Source organism: Salmo salar, chromosome 12, assembly GCF_965601325.2.
Source record: "Salmo salar chromosome 12, fSalSal1, whole genome shotgun sequence".
Taxonomy (NCBI): Eukaryota; Metazoa; Chordata; class Actinopteri; order Salmoniformes; family Salmonidae; genus Salmo; species Salmo salar.
In genome coordinates, this window is record NC_138302.1 from 27,198,185 (window position 1) to 27,214,769 (window position 16,585).

The 16,585-nt window shown below is 39.9% G+C and overlaps 2 protein-coding genes across 2 annotated transcripts; one reads left to right on the forward strand and one right to left on the reverse strand.

Annotated features, from left to right (window-relative positions):
* The first annotated feature begins 236 nt into the window (after window positions 1-236).
* On the forward strand, window positions 237-2,932 carry LOC106588738 (transcription factor LBX1). Its single transcript, XM_014178062.3, has 2 exons — window positions 237-957; window positions 1,448-2,932. The coding sequence occupies exons 1-2, from the start codon at window positions 630-632 to the stop codon at window positions 1,945-1,947; spliced, it is 828 nt and encodes a 275-aa protein (XP_014033537.1). The 5' UTR covers window positions 237-629; the 3' UTR covers window positions 1,948-2,932.
* Window positions 2,933-11,156: 8,224 nt separating this feature from the next.
* LOC106588801 (uncharacterized) lies at window positions 11,157-13,027 on the reverse strand. The gene is made up of 3 exons (XM_014178240.3): window positions 12,942-13,027; window positions 11,323-12,485; window positions 11,157-11,189 (listed from the first exon to the last, which is right to left on the reverse strand). The coding sequence occupies exons 1-3, from the start codon at window positions 13,009-13,011 to the stop codon at window positions 11,157-11,159; spliced, it is 1,266 nt and encodes a 421-aa protein (XP_014033715.1). The 5' UTR covers window positions 13,012-13,027.
* Between the last annotated feature and the right edge of the window lie 3,558 nt (window positions 13,028-16,585).

Consider the following 16,585-nt stretch of genomic DNA (forward strand, 5'->3'; position numbering starts at 1 on the left):
TACTTTATTACTGTAATACTATACTTAAATACGCAATGCGATTTAATCCCCCATTGACTGCACACTCTCTCTTGCTCATTTACCGTAAGGCCTATTCTGATATCTCACCCAACGACTAATTTAGACCCAAAGATGATAAGAGCGCAACCCGTTATAATTCCAACCGGCTCCTCCTCCTTCAAGCCATGCCTTGTAATTATTGGAAGCATCCCACTCGCAAAAGCCCTGCACTGGACTGCAACAAAGTCAGAGAGTGAAAGGGAGAGGGCGAAAGTGCCAGTGGGGACATAATTGATTACGTCCTAATCAATATTAACTTGTTAGTCAGTTGTTGCTGCAACTTCTTTGGACCTTGCCATTTTCAGGGAAGCACAGTTCTCCTTCGGATTGTCTGTACGTATTTTTGTGGAATAATACTTTCAAGAAGATATCCCGGTTTGGAATTAGGAGGGCTTTTTTATGTTTCTTTTTGCAAGAAAGTTTGCAGCCATGGCGTGCATTTGGTGACTGTAATGTGACAGTTTTTTCGATAAGTTTCGATATTATTTGATATCTGTGTTTGTTGTTTTCGTTGTTAGCAATTCAAAAAAAAACTTAAGTTAGCTTGCGTAACGACTAAGGCACTAATAATGACATCCAAAGAAGTCGCCAAATGTGATGCGGTCGAGAATAGGAGGCGAAGTCCGTTGGACCATCTTCCTCCGCCTGCAAACTCGAATAAGCCACTGACACCGTTCAGTATCCAAGACATTCTCAACAAACCCTCCGTGAAACGAAGTTACACCATTTGTGGGACAGCACACCTGATTTCATCGGCTGAGAAGCACCGTTCGTCCAGCATCTCTGCTCTGTCCAACCGGGCACTGCTCACACAAACCTCACCACTCTGCGCCCTGGAAGAACTAGCTAGCAAAACCTTCAAGGGGCTCGAAGTTAGCGTGCTACAAGCAGCTGAAGGTAAATATGATGGTATTTATGGCCTTATAATCATTATATCGATATTACTTTCATAACAGTGCAATGCACAATTTAAAGGGAATGTATTATTTTTCATTTGATCTGTGAAAATATAATGAAGTAATATTGTATCTAAAAATAGGCATTGAACATTAGGTTTTAAACAAGATTGTTTGCCAGAAAATGTTACATTGTATCTCTTTTGTGCGTAATTTGGAAAGGTGAAAAAGAGGCTATTCATGAATTTACCAGCTGGAATTGTGCAATTGTTCTCTTTATGATGAATGCATAACATTTCGTCTACGTTTATATTTGGTATATAGGCTAATATAACTTATTTTAAAAATGATCATTGATTTGGGGTCAAATGTCTCAAAATATGTTTAAAATTTTTAATTCCGGGTTCAACGCCCTGCAGAGCCAATGCCTTAGCAGCATGAGAATGACACCAAAATATCACTGACTTAACATTTTATCTTTGTTTGTGCAGGGAGAGACGGAATGACACTCTTTGGGCAAAGAAACACCCCGAAGAAGCGAAGGAAGTCCAGGACTGCCTTCACCAACCACCAAATCTACGAATTAGAGAAAAGATTCCTGTATCAGAAATATTTGTCTCCCGCTGACCGAGACCAAATCGCCCAACAATTGGGTCTAACGAACGCCCAAGTCATCACGTGGTTCCAGAACAGGAGAGCCAAACTAAAGCGAGATCTGGAGGAGATGAAGGCCGACGTGGAGTCGGCCAAAACTATAGGTGACGGTATTGTACCTCTGGAGAAACTCGCCAAGCTCGCTGACCTCGAGAAATGCGCCAATGGAACGCTCGGACATCACCCGCGAGCCGATTCTCCCGCGCAGAGTGGCGGACAAGAGTACGAGCTCGCTCGCAAACTGCGGATGTCCCCCCTGTCGCCATTTTCAGACCACACAACAAGTAAAGAATGCTCAGAGGACGACGAAGACCTAGAAATTGATGTGGATGACTGATTGCGCAGTGGGATAATGAAATACAAAAATTACGACAAAAAGCAGTAACAATCCTTACTACGATTGTAACTTTTCCCTGCTGATATCCGTACAACATCTCAGAACATTTACTAATCTGCTGTGACTTTTGTATCGGCACACAGATATTCATAGTAAGCATGAACAGTACAACAAATAGCCTACGCAGTGCTATATTCAATTGTATTCATCAGCAGTCGGACAGTTTCCTCTTTGTCTTCAAATGTCAATGAAAGCAATATAGGTTTCATAATCAGAACTAAAGATAATGCTATTATTTTGAAACATGTAATTGTTTATCAGACACACACACACCTCTTTGAGTTATTTTCTTTCTCTCTCTCTCTCTCTCTCTCTCTCTCTCTCTCTCTCACACACACACACACGCGCGCCCGCGCGCACACATTGATCCTTGTTCATATTTATGTAACACCATGTCATATGCTTAAAGTATGTCAGTTATGAAATATTTTCGATAGGTTTTGCATGTTGAAATGCATGTTTTGTTTTGTTGATCATATCTATTTATTTTTCCTTTTAAATTATATCGCTTGTTTATTTTTTGAGACATACCTTATCATACATATAGGTCTAGTTCATCCCGTTTGTATACAGCGTTTACATAATTAGCTAGTCATATTTACACCAACCATAATCCTTATGCTGCATTGCATGATACGAAAGGCAAATTCAAAGGATCGAAAACCAAGTTATGCGTTTTATAGAGAAATGATCAAACAAAGGTTATAAAAATGCAAAATACTGCGGTGATATTTCGACATGGAGCTACAGTTACTGGACCGTAGGAATATATTCATTTGTTTGGATACAATAGAGTACTCTATGGTTGAATAGGTTTGTTATGTTTTGTACACCTGTAAGTGCCTTTCTAAAATCAGGACAATATTTGAAAACCAATGCACATTCGGTAATGTATATACTATGGAAATAAAATGGCTTTTCTCAACACGCTGTTTATGTCATTATTATACTGATAGATTATAATTTCGATATTTAGTCCTAGTAAAAATGGTGACTATATGTAGAATCAAGGGGGAGGACTGAAATCCTTTATGAAGCTAATTCAATGCAGGCCTATATTATGGACGTTTAGAGTAGCCTATTTAGCAACCATGATCCCTTATAATACTTCAATATTTTTTGTTCCATTGTATCCCATTTGTGAGGATACTCGAAACATTTTGTGGCTCAGCCATCTCACTCTCTTTCAAACTGCTAAATGCGTGTCTTGGCTTCTTGACCCGGCAACGTGTTTCCCCATTCGGGACGAAATTTATGTGAGAATCGCAAATCTGGTGCTGGGGGAGAAAAGAGGGTCTGGGATGCCACAAAAACACAAAGTTTTGGGCCAGTTTTCCTGAGCCTTTATGGGTGTTTTTTTGTTCTGCGGGGCTGCGGGACGAGGCCATAATTTTGAGCGCAAAGCATGAAAACTGGGGACAAATGAGATGCCTTCCCCGATGTGACAAGTCACAATGGAGCCCGCCCGGTCTCCCGCAGGCAGCAATGCTGAGACAAGTGTGTCCCACCGCACAAAAAGGACTCAAACGTTTGGAGGCCATATGGTTTTTGAATTTTCCTCACAATTTCAGACAATTTGATGGATTGACTTAACCCTCCTTTTAAACTGTTTAACTCCCAGCGAACAAAGGCCGCAATGCATACACAGGCCCTTCTCTTCGCGAGGGCATCTGCGACCATTAATGTCTAGCCTCCTTTCTTTGCCTTTTTAGCCTGGCATTTGGAACAAGTCAATGAATTACAATGAAAATGGCTCTTTTTTTGTCCAGCCACTTGTCTTTCTTCCCTTTTTAGGCCCTGAAATAATATGTTTGACTTTTGTCCAGGAACGTTTTTCTAAACAACAAAATGCGGCACATTTTGTGTGAGAGTGTTTTTCATGTTAAGTAGCCCGAGTCATAAAGAGTTTAGAGTGTGACATTTATGCCAAAGTCTAGTTAAAGGAGTCTTTCGTTGCTTTTCTTCTCATGTCTTTTTCTTCTTCTCACTTTATTTCCTTTGTCTTTGCGGAGTTTAATGAAGCTGAAAACATGGTGATGTGAGAAAAAGTCATAAAGAAAAGCTTTCTTTTTGATCTAGAAGAGCCTTGTTTAACCCTCCGTCCTTTTAAGGAGGGGATTTTCTTTTCAATACCTTTTGGAAGCTGTTCGCATGAGTTTTATCATCCAACTCTATTATAGCCTATAACGTGTGATATATACAATTTGTAGGCCTATAGCTTCTCATCTATACTAAAATAAATAGGTAGTAGGCCTAAAAGGCTAATGCTAATAATAAGAATAATAAGAATTTCTATATTTGTTATTTTTCAATTAGCCTTTTTATAATTATATTAGCCTTACTAACATTGAAAACCTACCTGTGTCTGGACTTTGATCTGAATTTCAAATTAAGCTTCCCTAAAAAATGTAAATAAAAATATTCATAAATCGTTACAATATTCAATAACACTGTTATTACAATGGGAGCACGTAAGCTACTTATATAAAGTAAATTATTGACTGAAATAATGTGGGAGAAACTATCAACACAACCAACAAAATTGTTGAATTTATTTGGATGAGGGTCGATTCTTTTAGCTAACACTGACGGTTTGACAAGAATTGAATAATACGCAGCAGACTATTCTCAAAGCCGTAATTAATTAGCTGGACAACCACATACAATTTTATTCCGATGACAATGTTAGGCTACTGTAGGATTCTCCAATAATATTTGGATATGGGTAGGCTATATGACCACACCAACACACACAAAGGTTAAGGCTACCCACACAAACAACGGCGCGAGCATTGATGGGCTACTTGACTTGACTGCGCGCGTGGTCGCCAAATAAACCCCCTGCTTTTTTGATGAAGAAAAAAATAAACGTGCTCGAATTCTCCCCACCTCCTTATATCACTCACGCCTATTCTGAATAAAGCATATTTATGGTCGGGGAGAGAGGAGAGTGTTAAGGCAGGCTAAGTTTATGGATTTCACTTGCTTATTTTATGAGCGGTTGTCAAGGCGATAACTAATACGACAGTCAGTAGGACCAGTTCTTGGTAATTAATCCCTTGGTCTTAAGTGTATTTCAGTTGAAGATGGAAAAAAATCACTAATTCAATCGTCCGGAAAATTGAAGTTTGATGCATGAGTCCCTGCTGAAACAATGGGGCTGGCCACCAAACTCTCTCTCTTTTCATCTATTTTTCCTCCCTTTCTGTGGTCCCTTCATTTATCTGTCTATTTCTTTTTTTTTCTCATTGTGCAAACATTTATTACAAGAAAAGCAGGAATAACTTATCTCTGAAGCTCATGATAAATGTAGCCTAATAAGGAGAAGTATATGTTAGCAAAGTTTTCAATCTAAACTGATATCAACCCATGTTCCATTTTTTATAGGCCAATTTATATCAAACTAGAAAATTGTCATAGCCACAGGTACAAGCAATCTTTTTAGACTTTTATATTTTATCTGAAGATATAATGCACATTATCTACACATGTGTTATGTGTCTATTCTATGAATAACCTACATAAATCATGAGAATAACCTACATAAATCGTTAGCTGCACCAAAAGTCAAAATCGTACAAAATACTCAGGTATGGAGTTGTCAGTGAAAGTCTCTAAATAGGGATGAATACCAAAGTTTTAATCATACCGTTCCTTGAGAACCAGTTAATACTTCAAACTTCAATTTTACGGGCGATTGAACTAAGCATGTTCCTGACAGAATTGATGTATGTATTAATTTCCTTTAACTGTTGATTAATTAGTCCACGCTGAAGGCTCAAATGGAACTGTTTGCTTCTCATTTGCATATTAATCAAATTGTAGATGATCATTCGCACGAGGCATGTGATTTAGGAGGGGAGCATATAGGTTTGGTAAAAAATATATACCCCAACCTTGGAAATATTTTCTCTCCTCTGCTGCCGCTGACTTGCCTGCACTGTATTAAAACCAAAGACGCAGAACGAGTTAGCTTAGCTATTTCCAGCAAACAGAAATTGCCTGTCCAGTTTTCTGATGGCACACCGCTGAGCAGACAGATCTTAATGATCTCAAAATGTCACCGATTTAAACCGGGAGCTTTACCACTACACAAAACCTAATTTCTCTATCTCTTGCTCTCTTGCTCTCTTGCTCTCTCGTTCTCTCTCTCGCTCTCTTTCTCTCTCAATTTCAATTTCAATTCAAGGGGCTTTATTGGCATGGTAAACATATGTTTACATTGCCAAAGCAAGTGAAATAGATAGTAAACAGTATACAGTATACATTAGACTCACAAAAGTTCCAAAATAATAAAGAAATGTCAAATATATTCTCTATGTGTGTGTGAGTGTGTGTATGCGTGCGTGTCTTGAGGCTGTTGCTCATTCTGAGAGGTTTCATGTGAAAATGTAATGTATGACGTCTGATGGGTTGAATTAGATTAGTAAAAAATATACACATTTTCAAAGGCTGCCATCTTCTGGTTAAACACTCACTCACTCGCTCGCCCAAAAGCTCTCCTATATAAATTGGAAGTTTCCCTACTCCTGTAAGTATGGTGCCACTGCCACCTAGTGGTCGGATTCTATCAATCATCTCAGAGTGGTCTTACAGTGCCTTGGAAAAGTATTCATCCCCCTTGGCGTTTTTCCTATTTTGTTGCATTACAACCTGTAATTTAAATTGATTTTTATTTGGATTTCATGTAATGGACATGCACAAAATAGTCCAAATTGCTGAAGTGAAATGAAAAAAATTACTTAAAAAAAAAATTCTAACGGAAAAGTGGTGTGTGCATATGTATTCACCGCCTTTGCCATGAAGCCCCTAAATAAGATCTGGTGCGACCAATTACCTTCAGAAGTCACATAACTAGCTAAATAAAGTCCACCTGTGTTCAATCTAAGTGTCACATGATCTGTCACATGATCTCAATATATATATATATATATATATATATATATATATACACCTGTTCTGAAAGGCCCCAGAGTCTGCAATACCACTAAGCGGCACCATGAAGACCAAGGAGCTCTCCAAACAGGTCAGGGTCAAAGTTGTGGAGAAGTACAGATCAGGGTTGGGTTATAAAAAAATATCTGAAACTTTGAACATCCCACGGAGCACCATTAAATCCATTATAAAAAAAAATGGAAAGAATATGGCACCACAAGAAACCTCCCAAGAGAGGGCCGCCCACCAAAACTCACGGACCAGGCAAGGAGGGCATTAATCAGAGAGGCAACAAAAAGACCAAAGATAACCCTGAAGGAGCTGCAAAGCTCCACAGTAGAGATTGGCGTATTTGTCCATAGGACCACTTTAAGCCATACACTCTACAGAGCTGGGCTTTAAGGAAGAGTGGCCAGAAAAAAGCCATTGCTTAAAGAAAAAATAAGCAAACACGTTTAGTGTTCGCCAAAAGGCATGTAGGAGACTCCCCAAACATATGGAAGAAGGTACTCTGGTCAGATGAGACTAAAATTGAGCTTTTTGGCCATCGAGGAAAACGCTATGTCTGGCGCAAACCCAACACCTCTCATCACACCGAGAACACCAGCCCCACAGTGAGACATGGTGGTGGCAGCATCATGCTGTGGGGATGTTTTTCATCAGCAGGGACTGGGAAACTGGTCAGAATTGAAGGAATGATGGATGTTGCTAAATACAGGGAAATTCTTGAAGGAAACGTGTTTCAGTCTTCCAGAGATTTGAGAGTGGGACGGAGGTTCACCTTCCAGCAGGACAATGACCCTAAGCATACTACTAAAACAACACTTGAGTGGTTTAAGGGGAAACATTTAAATGTCTTGGAATGGCCTAGTCAAAGCTCAGACCTCAATCCAATTGAGAATCGGTGGTATGACTTAAAGATTGCTGTATACCAGCGGAACCCATCCAACTTGAAGGAGCTGGAGCAGTTTTGCCTTGAAGAATGGGCAAAAATCCCAGTGGCTAAATGTGCCAAGCTTAAAGAGACATATCCCAAGAGACTTGCAGCTGTAATTGCTGCAAAAGGTGGCTCTACAAAGTATTGACATTGGGGGGATGAATAGTTATGCACGCTCAAGTTTTCAGTTTTTTGTCTTATTCTTGTTTGTTTCACAATAAAAAATATTTTGTATCTTCAAAGTGGTAGGCATGTTGTGTAAATCAAATGATACAAACCCCCCCAAAAAATTTTTACTTCCAGGTTGTAAGGCAACAAAATAGGAAAAATGCCAAGGGGGTGAATATTTTCGCAAGCCACTGTACATATTTGGTAGCCTTACAATTCAATGTGTACAAGTAACTGCCAAAATAATGCAAACACTTGAGTAAATGAAGGATACAAAGTATATTGAAAGCAGGTGCTTCCTCACAGGTGTGGTTTCTGAGTTAATTAAGCATTTAACATCCCATTATGCTTAGGGTCATGCATGTGTAAAACAACAAGCTCTCACAGAATTAGTTCTCCAAACTTACAATTTTGAAGTTGCTCCAAATGTCAAATTTTGAAGTTAAGGGTTAAGTAAAGTTCAGGCACTCTTTACAAATGGTTAAGGTTTGGTTGAGCGTTAAAACCCAAAACCCGAAATAAAAAGTACAGTTTCCACGAATGTGATCAAACATACAACCTTCAGATCCTAAGTCATGGGGTCCACCACCTATTTGATCGTAGTAGCACTCACTGTTGCCCCTAGTAGCCGGTTATGAAGGCATTTCCCATCCTCAGGACATGGATAGACGTCCAATTTTCAACGTTAACCTTGAACGACATGGCTGGTATAAAAATGCTGGGTAGGCCATTATTTTGGCTACCATGGCTATGCCCCCCATAGGATGACAATGCCCCCATCCACAGGGCACGAGTGGTCACTAAATGGTTTGATGAGCATGAACATGATGTAAACCATATGCCATGGCCGTCTCAGTCACCAGATCCAGCCTGGTTTCATAGACTAGACCTAACATAGTAAACGTAAATCTGTCAGATCTCAACCCAATTGAACACTTATGGGAGATTCTGGAGCTGTTTTCCACCACAATCAGCAAAACATCAAATTATGGAATTTCTCATGGAAAAATGGTGTTGTGTCCCTCCAACAGAGTTCCAGACACTTGTAGAATCTATGCCAAGGTGCATTGAAGCTGTTTTGGCTTGTGGTGGCCTAACACCCTATTAAGAAACTTTATGTTGGTGTTTCTCTTATTTTGGCAGTTATCTGTATGTCTATACTGTTCACTTTCCCCTTGACAATATTGTTATCACTGTAGGCTAGAATGTAACTGTGATATCAACGTAGGTCTATGACTAAAAAGTCAAGTAACCCCTGTGTTCCTGGTTTGGTTCTAGATTTAGAGATTCATAAATGAAGAGAGTTGCGGTATGACACTCTTTTGAAATTGACTGTGGTTTCAATGATAAACAAAACACATTCAAACTGAAATAGCAAAAAAAAAATACATTTACTAAAGATAAAACAGGGGGGAGTGGGGTTAGAGTGAAAGGAGGGATGGGGAAAAAAGAAGAGAAACAGCAGCCGTGAGCATCGCAAGAGGTGATGTTCTCATCCTTCTGGATGTTTTCCACTTTCATGGAAGTCACTTTAGCCTGAAAAAGGAAAGGTAGAAAATAGAGAAAAAGCTCTGAAAATAGCTAGTATCAACCTAGTTTAATGATTAACAGTATTACAGAGTATGATAGTATGAGTATTACTGACAGGCTTCTTGTTCTTCCTTCTAAAAACTCTCTGGAGAGCTGTGAAGGATCCGGTTTTATTTTTCTTCTGCTTGGTGTCAGGTGAAGACATTATGTTGTCATCAGTGGTAGAGGTAGACATCTCTGCAGACTGATCCAGGCTGGTAGCATCAATAGTAATGGTCTTTCGCTTTCTCTTGGTTGAAGCATCACCCACATGGAAATCAGTTTGGTTGGAGGCTCTCAGGGTCGTAGACCAGGGGTTGTCAAACTTTATGGGACTGGGGACCCCTTTTCTGATAGCAAATTCATCAGGGATCCCCTTGTAATCAGAACACAACTTTAAAAAAGAATACAAGGAGTTTTACTATGACTTTGGCAGGGCATGGCCGGATGAACTAAGTCTCAAGCACCTCGGGCCCTCTTCTTATCAGAGAGAAAATTATGCAGTTTTAAAGTTTACATTACAGTGCTTTTATGTAAAAAAAAAAAAATACAATAAGTATTTAGTAGAAAAATATATAATGCTGGTGTACTGTGGATACCAATATCCCTGTGAGCCTCCCAGGCCCATGTTGCCCATGGTTAATAACGTAATTTGTATATGAATAATATTGCATTGTATTGGATTACACCCTCTAAACTAATTTCACAGATCCCTTGACCAAAATTAGTTTAATCTGTTTAGCTATGTTGCTAATATTTACTTAAAAAATGATTTATTATTTATTTATTTTTGGTCTGACCATGGACCCCCTGCAGACCCCACTTTGAGACCCCCTGCCGTAGACAACTCATGAAATATAAAAATATCATGCTTATTCATGGAATAGGGTAGGAACTCCTACAGGAATTCCTAATATGAGCATGCCCTCACATCCAACCGCTAATAAAAGCATAATTATAAGTGAGGGTGAATCATCATAACTTTGCTTGCTACTCCATCTAGAGGTTACGAGCAAGAATGCATGTAATAATAAATAAAAAATGGCGCTGACAAGTGATTGCAGTTATATTGAAACAGAATGTCAATTGTTGTTTTCAATCTTTCCACATTGTTACATTTACATTTTAGTGATTTAGCAGACACTTTTATCCAGAGCGACTTACATGTTTCTAAAAGACACCGTTTTCTTCCATCTTTGCCTCAGTTTTCTCAATTCTGAGTTGAAAGTCAATCAGTGATTAATTGAGTACTGAAGTTGAACTGCTAAACCCCTGCAGCGGTGGTTGTATTCTATGACATTTGATGATAAATCCATATGTGTAACATGACTATGAAAATGACTCTCATTAGAGATGTTAAGATGAATTAAGATTCCAAACACATTCAAATGCAACACAAAAAGGTTTACTGACTATTAAAATGTATAGGTTGGCGTGGTGGTGGTGGTGGTGGTGGGGGGGTGGGGGGGGGGGGGTGGGGGGGGGGGTGAGGAGAAACAGAAGCATCATTGTGGGTGCCTTCAGCAGTGAGTGTCCTCACCTAGATGTCCTCCTTCTTGGAAGCCACTTTAGCCTAAAGAAAGGAAAGATAGAAAATAGAGACAAAATAAATAAAAGGCACTACACTGGATATCAGTATCAAAACAGTTGATAAGTTAATAAGTATAACAGTACAACAGAGTATAACCGTATGACTTAGTACTTACAGGCTTCTTGTTCTTCCACCTGAGAGCTCTCCAGAGAGATGAGAATAATCCACACCTCTTCTTCTTCTTGGAAGCAGCAGTTGAGATGTCGTTGACATCAGTAGTAGAGGTAGACATTTTCTCAGCAGATTGCTCCAGGCTTGTAGCACTAGCATCAACTTCATGTAAAGCAACAAGGCAACTCTTGGTTGAAACCATAGAAATAGTCATGACTAGTCTACTTCTCTTGGTTGAGACATCAGCCACAAGGACCTCAGGTTGGTTGGAGGCTCTCAGGGTGGAGTCATCATCCTGAGACATTAGGTTTGTAGCAGACTGGATGGGGTCTTTCTCCATGATGACAACACTGGTAGACAGGTCCTGAGACACTAGACCTGCAGCAAACTGGATTAGGTCATTCTCCACAATGGAAATGCTGGTGGACAGCACCTGTGACACTAGGCCTGCAGCAGACTGGATCAAGTCATTCTCCATGATGGTAACACTGGTGGACAGAACCTGAGACACTAGGCCTGCAGCAGACTGGATCAGGTCATTCTCTATGATGGTAACACTGGTGGACAGAACCTGAGACACTAGGCATGCAGCAGACTGGATCAGGTCATTTTCCACAATGGAAACACTGGTGGACAGATCCTGAGACACTAGGCCTGCAGCAGACTGGATCAGGTCATTCTCCACGATGGCAACACTGGTGGACAGAACCTGAGACACTAGGCCTGCAGCAGACTGGATCAGGTCATTCTCCACGATGGAAACACTGGTGGACAGAACCTGAGACACTAGGCCTGCAGCAGACTGGATCAAGTCATTCTCCACGATGGCAACATTAGTGGACAGAACCTGAGACACTAGGCCTGCAGCAGGCTGGATCAGGTTGTCTTCCTCGATGGAAACACTGGTGGACAGAACCTGAGGAGTCTGCAGGAGTGTCAGTGGCTCCCACTCATCCAGGAAGAAGCTCTTGACAGAGGGGAAGCTTCTTCCTTTCAGAGCTGGGGGAATGTAGGGGGTGTACCCAATAGTCCAGAGCAGAGAGCTGTCAATGGCATTCGTGTAGTGGTACTTGTCGCCAAGTAACTCTGGAAAGCTCTGATGGACGTTCTGACTCTCTGACTCTGGACTGTCAAGGGCGTTGAGTTGGGTCACCATTGAGATCCACCCTGAAAGAAACAATATGGTAACAACAGGGTAAACATAACTGATTTGTTGTATTATAAACAAGGAATATTCTCCTTTTTACTAAAGGTAAATTACAAGTGTGTCCCAATAATATCTAATTTCTCCTGAATTGTGTACTTGTTCATTACTTCCCACAAATCTAAAACATTGGATTGGTGGAGTCATGGGCTAGTGGGAGTCTAACTATATTTATTATACCAGTAATTTCCTTTGAAATCAGTGAAGTGAACAAATGCACACTTTGGTACAAAGGAGAGATAATTGGACATAGTTTACGTTTATAACTTAATTTTGCATGTTTACATTGATTGGTAACTAACAACAAATGCCCCAAGTCATCTTAACCTACATTTTATTTTATATTTCCTTTCAACTAATAATTCAACCTTCAATTAATATTGAAGTTTCAAGATGTAAATTAATTGAATTGTTTCTACCTGAATTGACTTCGTTGTCCTTAATGGAACAATGTCTGTCTTCAAGGACGATGAATGAAAAGCTTGCCATAATGCTGTCTCTCTCATTGTTTGTCAAGCAAGAACTGTTGAATTCTTGACATTTCTGAACTTATCTCTTGGGTTCTGGAGTTCCATGTGATGCGTCAGCATTGTGACAAACTCGGGCGCATTGAGATGGTATTCTTTACACAGAATGGCATTATGCCGTGTTTGGAATCGGAATGGAAATTAGATTCTGTTTACCAGACACTCTGGCCATAAACAATCTGTAGTGGTCTGGGTGTAGCTGGTGCAGAGGAGTCAGGCGCAGGACAGCAGAGATGAGTAACACAAGTAACTTTACTCAAATATTCCAATAACATGTCGTAATACCGAGCCCACAATAACGGACCGAACATACATAAAACAATCACGCACAAAAACCATCGGGAAAACAGAGGGTTAAATAATGAACATGTAACTGGGGAATAAAACCAGGTGTGTAAAACAAAGACAAAACAAATGGAAAATGAAAAGTGGATTGGCGATGGCTAGAAGGCCGGTGACGTCGACCGCCAAATGCCGCCCGAACAAGGAGAGGGACCGACTTCGGCGGAAGTCATGACACAATATGCAAAGAATACCTCAACATTGATTAATTTGAAATGTATTATCCAATATTGAATGTTTATGCATTACTGCAACCATGCGTAAAAGCAGCACATAGATGCGTGCCACATGCTTTTCCTCACCTGGCCAATGTGCACAAACAGTGCATTCGGAAAGTATTCAGACCCATTCCCTTTTTCCACATTTTGTTACGTTACAGCCTTATTCTAAAATGGATTAAATTCATTTCCCCCCTGATCAATCTACACACAATACCCCATAATAACAAAGTGAAAACATGTTTTTAGAAATGTTTGCAAATTTAAAATAAAATATAAATACCTCACTTATCTTCAGAACCCTTGCTATGAGACTCAAAATTGAGCTCAGGTGCATCCTGTGTCCATTGATCATCCTTGAGATGTTTCTACAACTTGACTGGAGTCCACCTGTGGTAAAATCAATTGATTGGACATGATTTGGAAAGGCACACACCTGTCTATATAAGGTCCCACAGTTGACAGTGCATGTCAGAGCAAAAACCAATCCATGAGGTCGAAGGAATTGTCTGTAGAGCTCTGAGACAAGATTGTGTCGAGGCACAGATCTGGGGAAGGGTACCAAAAAATGTCTGCAGCATTGAAGGTTCCCAAGAACACGGTGGCCTCCATCACTCTTAAACGGAAGAAGTTTGGAACCACCAATACTCTGGCTGCCCAGTGCTGGCTGCCCAGCCAAACTGAGCAATTGGGGCAGAACGGCCTTGGTCAGGAACCCAATGGTCACTCTGACAGAACTCCAGAGTTCCTCTGTGAAGATGGGAGAACCTTCCAGAAGGACAATCATCTCTGCTTCACTCCACCAATTAGGCCTTTATGGTAGGGTTGCCAGACAGAAGCCACCCCTCAGTAAAAGGCACATGACAGCCCGCTTGGAGTTTGCCAAAAGGCACAATAAACAACATTCTCACATGCAGTGCCTTCAGAAAGTATTCACACCCCTTGACTTTTTCCACCTTTTGTTGTGTTACAAAGTGGGATTAAAATGGATGTAATTGTAATTTTTTTGTCAACAATCTACACAAAATGTGGAAGAAAAATTATTTATTTTTTATTAATGGAAAATAAAACAGTAATATATCTTGATTAGATAAGTATTCAAACCCCTTAGTCAAAACATGTTAGAATCACCTTTGGCAGCGATTACATCTGTTAGTCTTTCTGGGTAACTCTAAGAGCTTTGCACACCTGGATTGTACAATATTTGCCCATTATTCTTTAATAAATGGATGAAGCTTTGTCAAGTTGGTTGTTGATCATTGCTAGACAGACATTTTCAAGTCTTGCCATAGATTTTCAAGACGATTTAAGTCAAAACTGTAGGCCACTCAGGAACATTCAATGTCATCTTGGTAAGCAACTCCAGTGTATACTTGGCCTTGTGTTTTAGGTTAGGTGAATTTGTCTCCCAGTGTCTGTTGGAAAGTAGACTGAACCAGGTTTTCCTCTAGGATTCATAAATTATTGCTTTTACTATATCATGTGAACATTTCCTCAGAATAAATAACACAGGATTGTAAGAGCAGGAAGCTATAAATACCACTAGATTAGAGAACAGAACACCAAAAACAGGCAAAATACCATTTGCAGAAAACACTTCAATAACAACTTTTAATTCATGCCTGATGGGTGGAGAGTTTTTAAATATACCATCCACCTGCATTATCTCTGGAGGAGACTAAGTTCAAGATTACCACCCCTACGTGAACGTTTTATCTGCTGTATAGCACAGGACATGGAAGAGACCGGGTGACAGGTGTTGTGCGGACATTCTCCCCCGACAGAATTCTCTCCCCCTTTCGCGTTCTTCATTGCTGCGACTTGCTTGCTAGTTGAGATTTATGCTCTTCACTCCATTGTCAGTTTAGCCTACATTTCACTGATCTTAGTAGAAGAAAGCATTCGTCAGCAGTTTTCGGTTTGACTATTTGATTCAAGTGTATGTGGCAGTTCTAGCTTGTATGGCGCCCTGGGCGAACCCCCTTTCAGCGCCCCCGGCAAGATGCCGCCCATACCTAAATACGCTACTGATTTTGTATCAGTCTATAAATAAATCTCTTTTCCAAAATTCTTCATCTCTCCATGTCTTATTCGACTCGTATTTTTGAAAGTGTAAGGATAATAATTCAGTCATAATTGTTCTGAAATGTTTATTGCTTGCCAACATTTTACTCCTTCCTCTATGTTTAATATAACACACATACATTAATTATTAATTTTGGTTGCCTATCCTGACGTGAAGTTTGTTCTATACAAAGTATTTGACTCTGATGTGTGTCACAGAGAGTATTTGAATCTAGCCACAAAATTAAGGAAATTAGACACCGGCCTCAGAGAAATTAAGTGCAATAGGGAATTTGCGGTCATTTCTCTTTACAGCACTCTTGAGTACTATAATAAATGTTCTTATCAGTCTACTGGTTTTGCCCACATATTACATGGACAGGAGATCAGGTTTAAGACAGATGAGCTACATGTGAGGAACTGTTTGATAGTGTATTGTTTACCAGTTGCAGAGCTGCTGAATACGCTCACCTTTTTTTTTTTTTACAGGAATCCCCTACTTTTCAGTCGGATATGCTAATCTTTTTCATCACTGCTAACGTTTGCTAGCTAGCTAACGTTCTTTTGCTTGTTTTTGAGGTTTTGGTAGCTACCTAGGAGCTGTAATGTTTCTTCCAAGAGTAAGAGTAACGTTACTTCCCGCTTTTATGTAAAAAAATATATATATACATTGTCTGACATTTTCACTAGAATTGATGAGGAAGCTGGCTAATTTACTAATCTAACTAACTTAATCTGACTTGCTAGTATGACTTCAAGGTATTTTCTGTTGAACTACTGCAGGGGTAGAAGCCAGTCACCTCGTCCAGTCTTCCAACATTTATTTTTATGGGGACATGAGTAAACATGCCGGGTGGCTGAGGCCCCTAAAGATCCTCTTGGCCTCCCTTGACACCGGGTGATGTAGATGTA

What these genes read in the sequence shown, in the direction of transcription:
- LOC106588738 (XM_014178062.3), top strand. Translation starts at nt 630, where the DNA reads ATGACATCCAAAGAAGTCGCCAAATGTGATGCGGTCGAGAATAGGAGG. An exon ending in CGTGCTACAAGCAGCTGAAG is followed by an intron (nt 958 to 1,447) that starts GTAAATATGATG and finishes TTGTTTGTGCAG; the next exon opens with GGAGAGACGGAATGACACTC.
- LOC106588801 (XM_014178240.3), bottom strand. Translation starts at nt 13,011, where the DNA reads ATGGCAAGCTTTTCATTCATCGTCCTTGAAGACAGACATTGTTCCATT. An exon ending in GGACAACGAAGTCAATTCAG is followed by an intron (nt 12,486 to 12,941) that starts GTAGAAACAATT and finishes TGTTTCTTTCAG; the next exon opens with GGTGGATCTCAATGGTGACC. An exon ending in GGTGGAAGAACAAGAAGCCT is followed by an intron (nt 11,190 to 11,322) that starts GTAAGTACTAAG and finishes TCCTTTCTTTAG; the next exon opens with GCTAAAGTGGCTTCCAAGAA.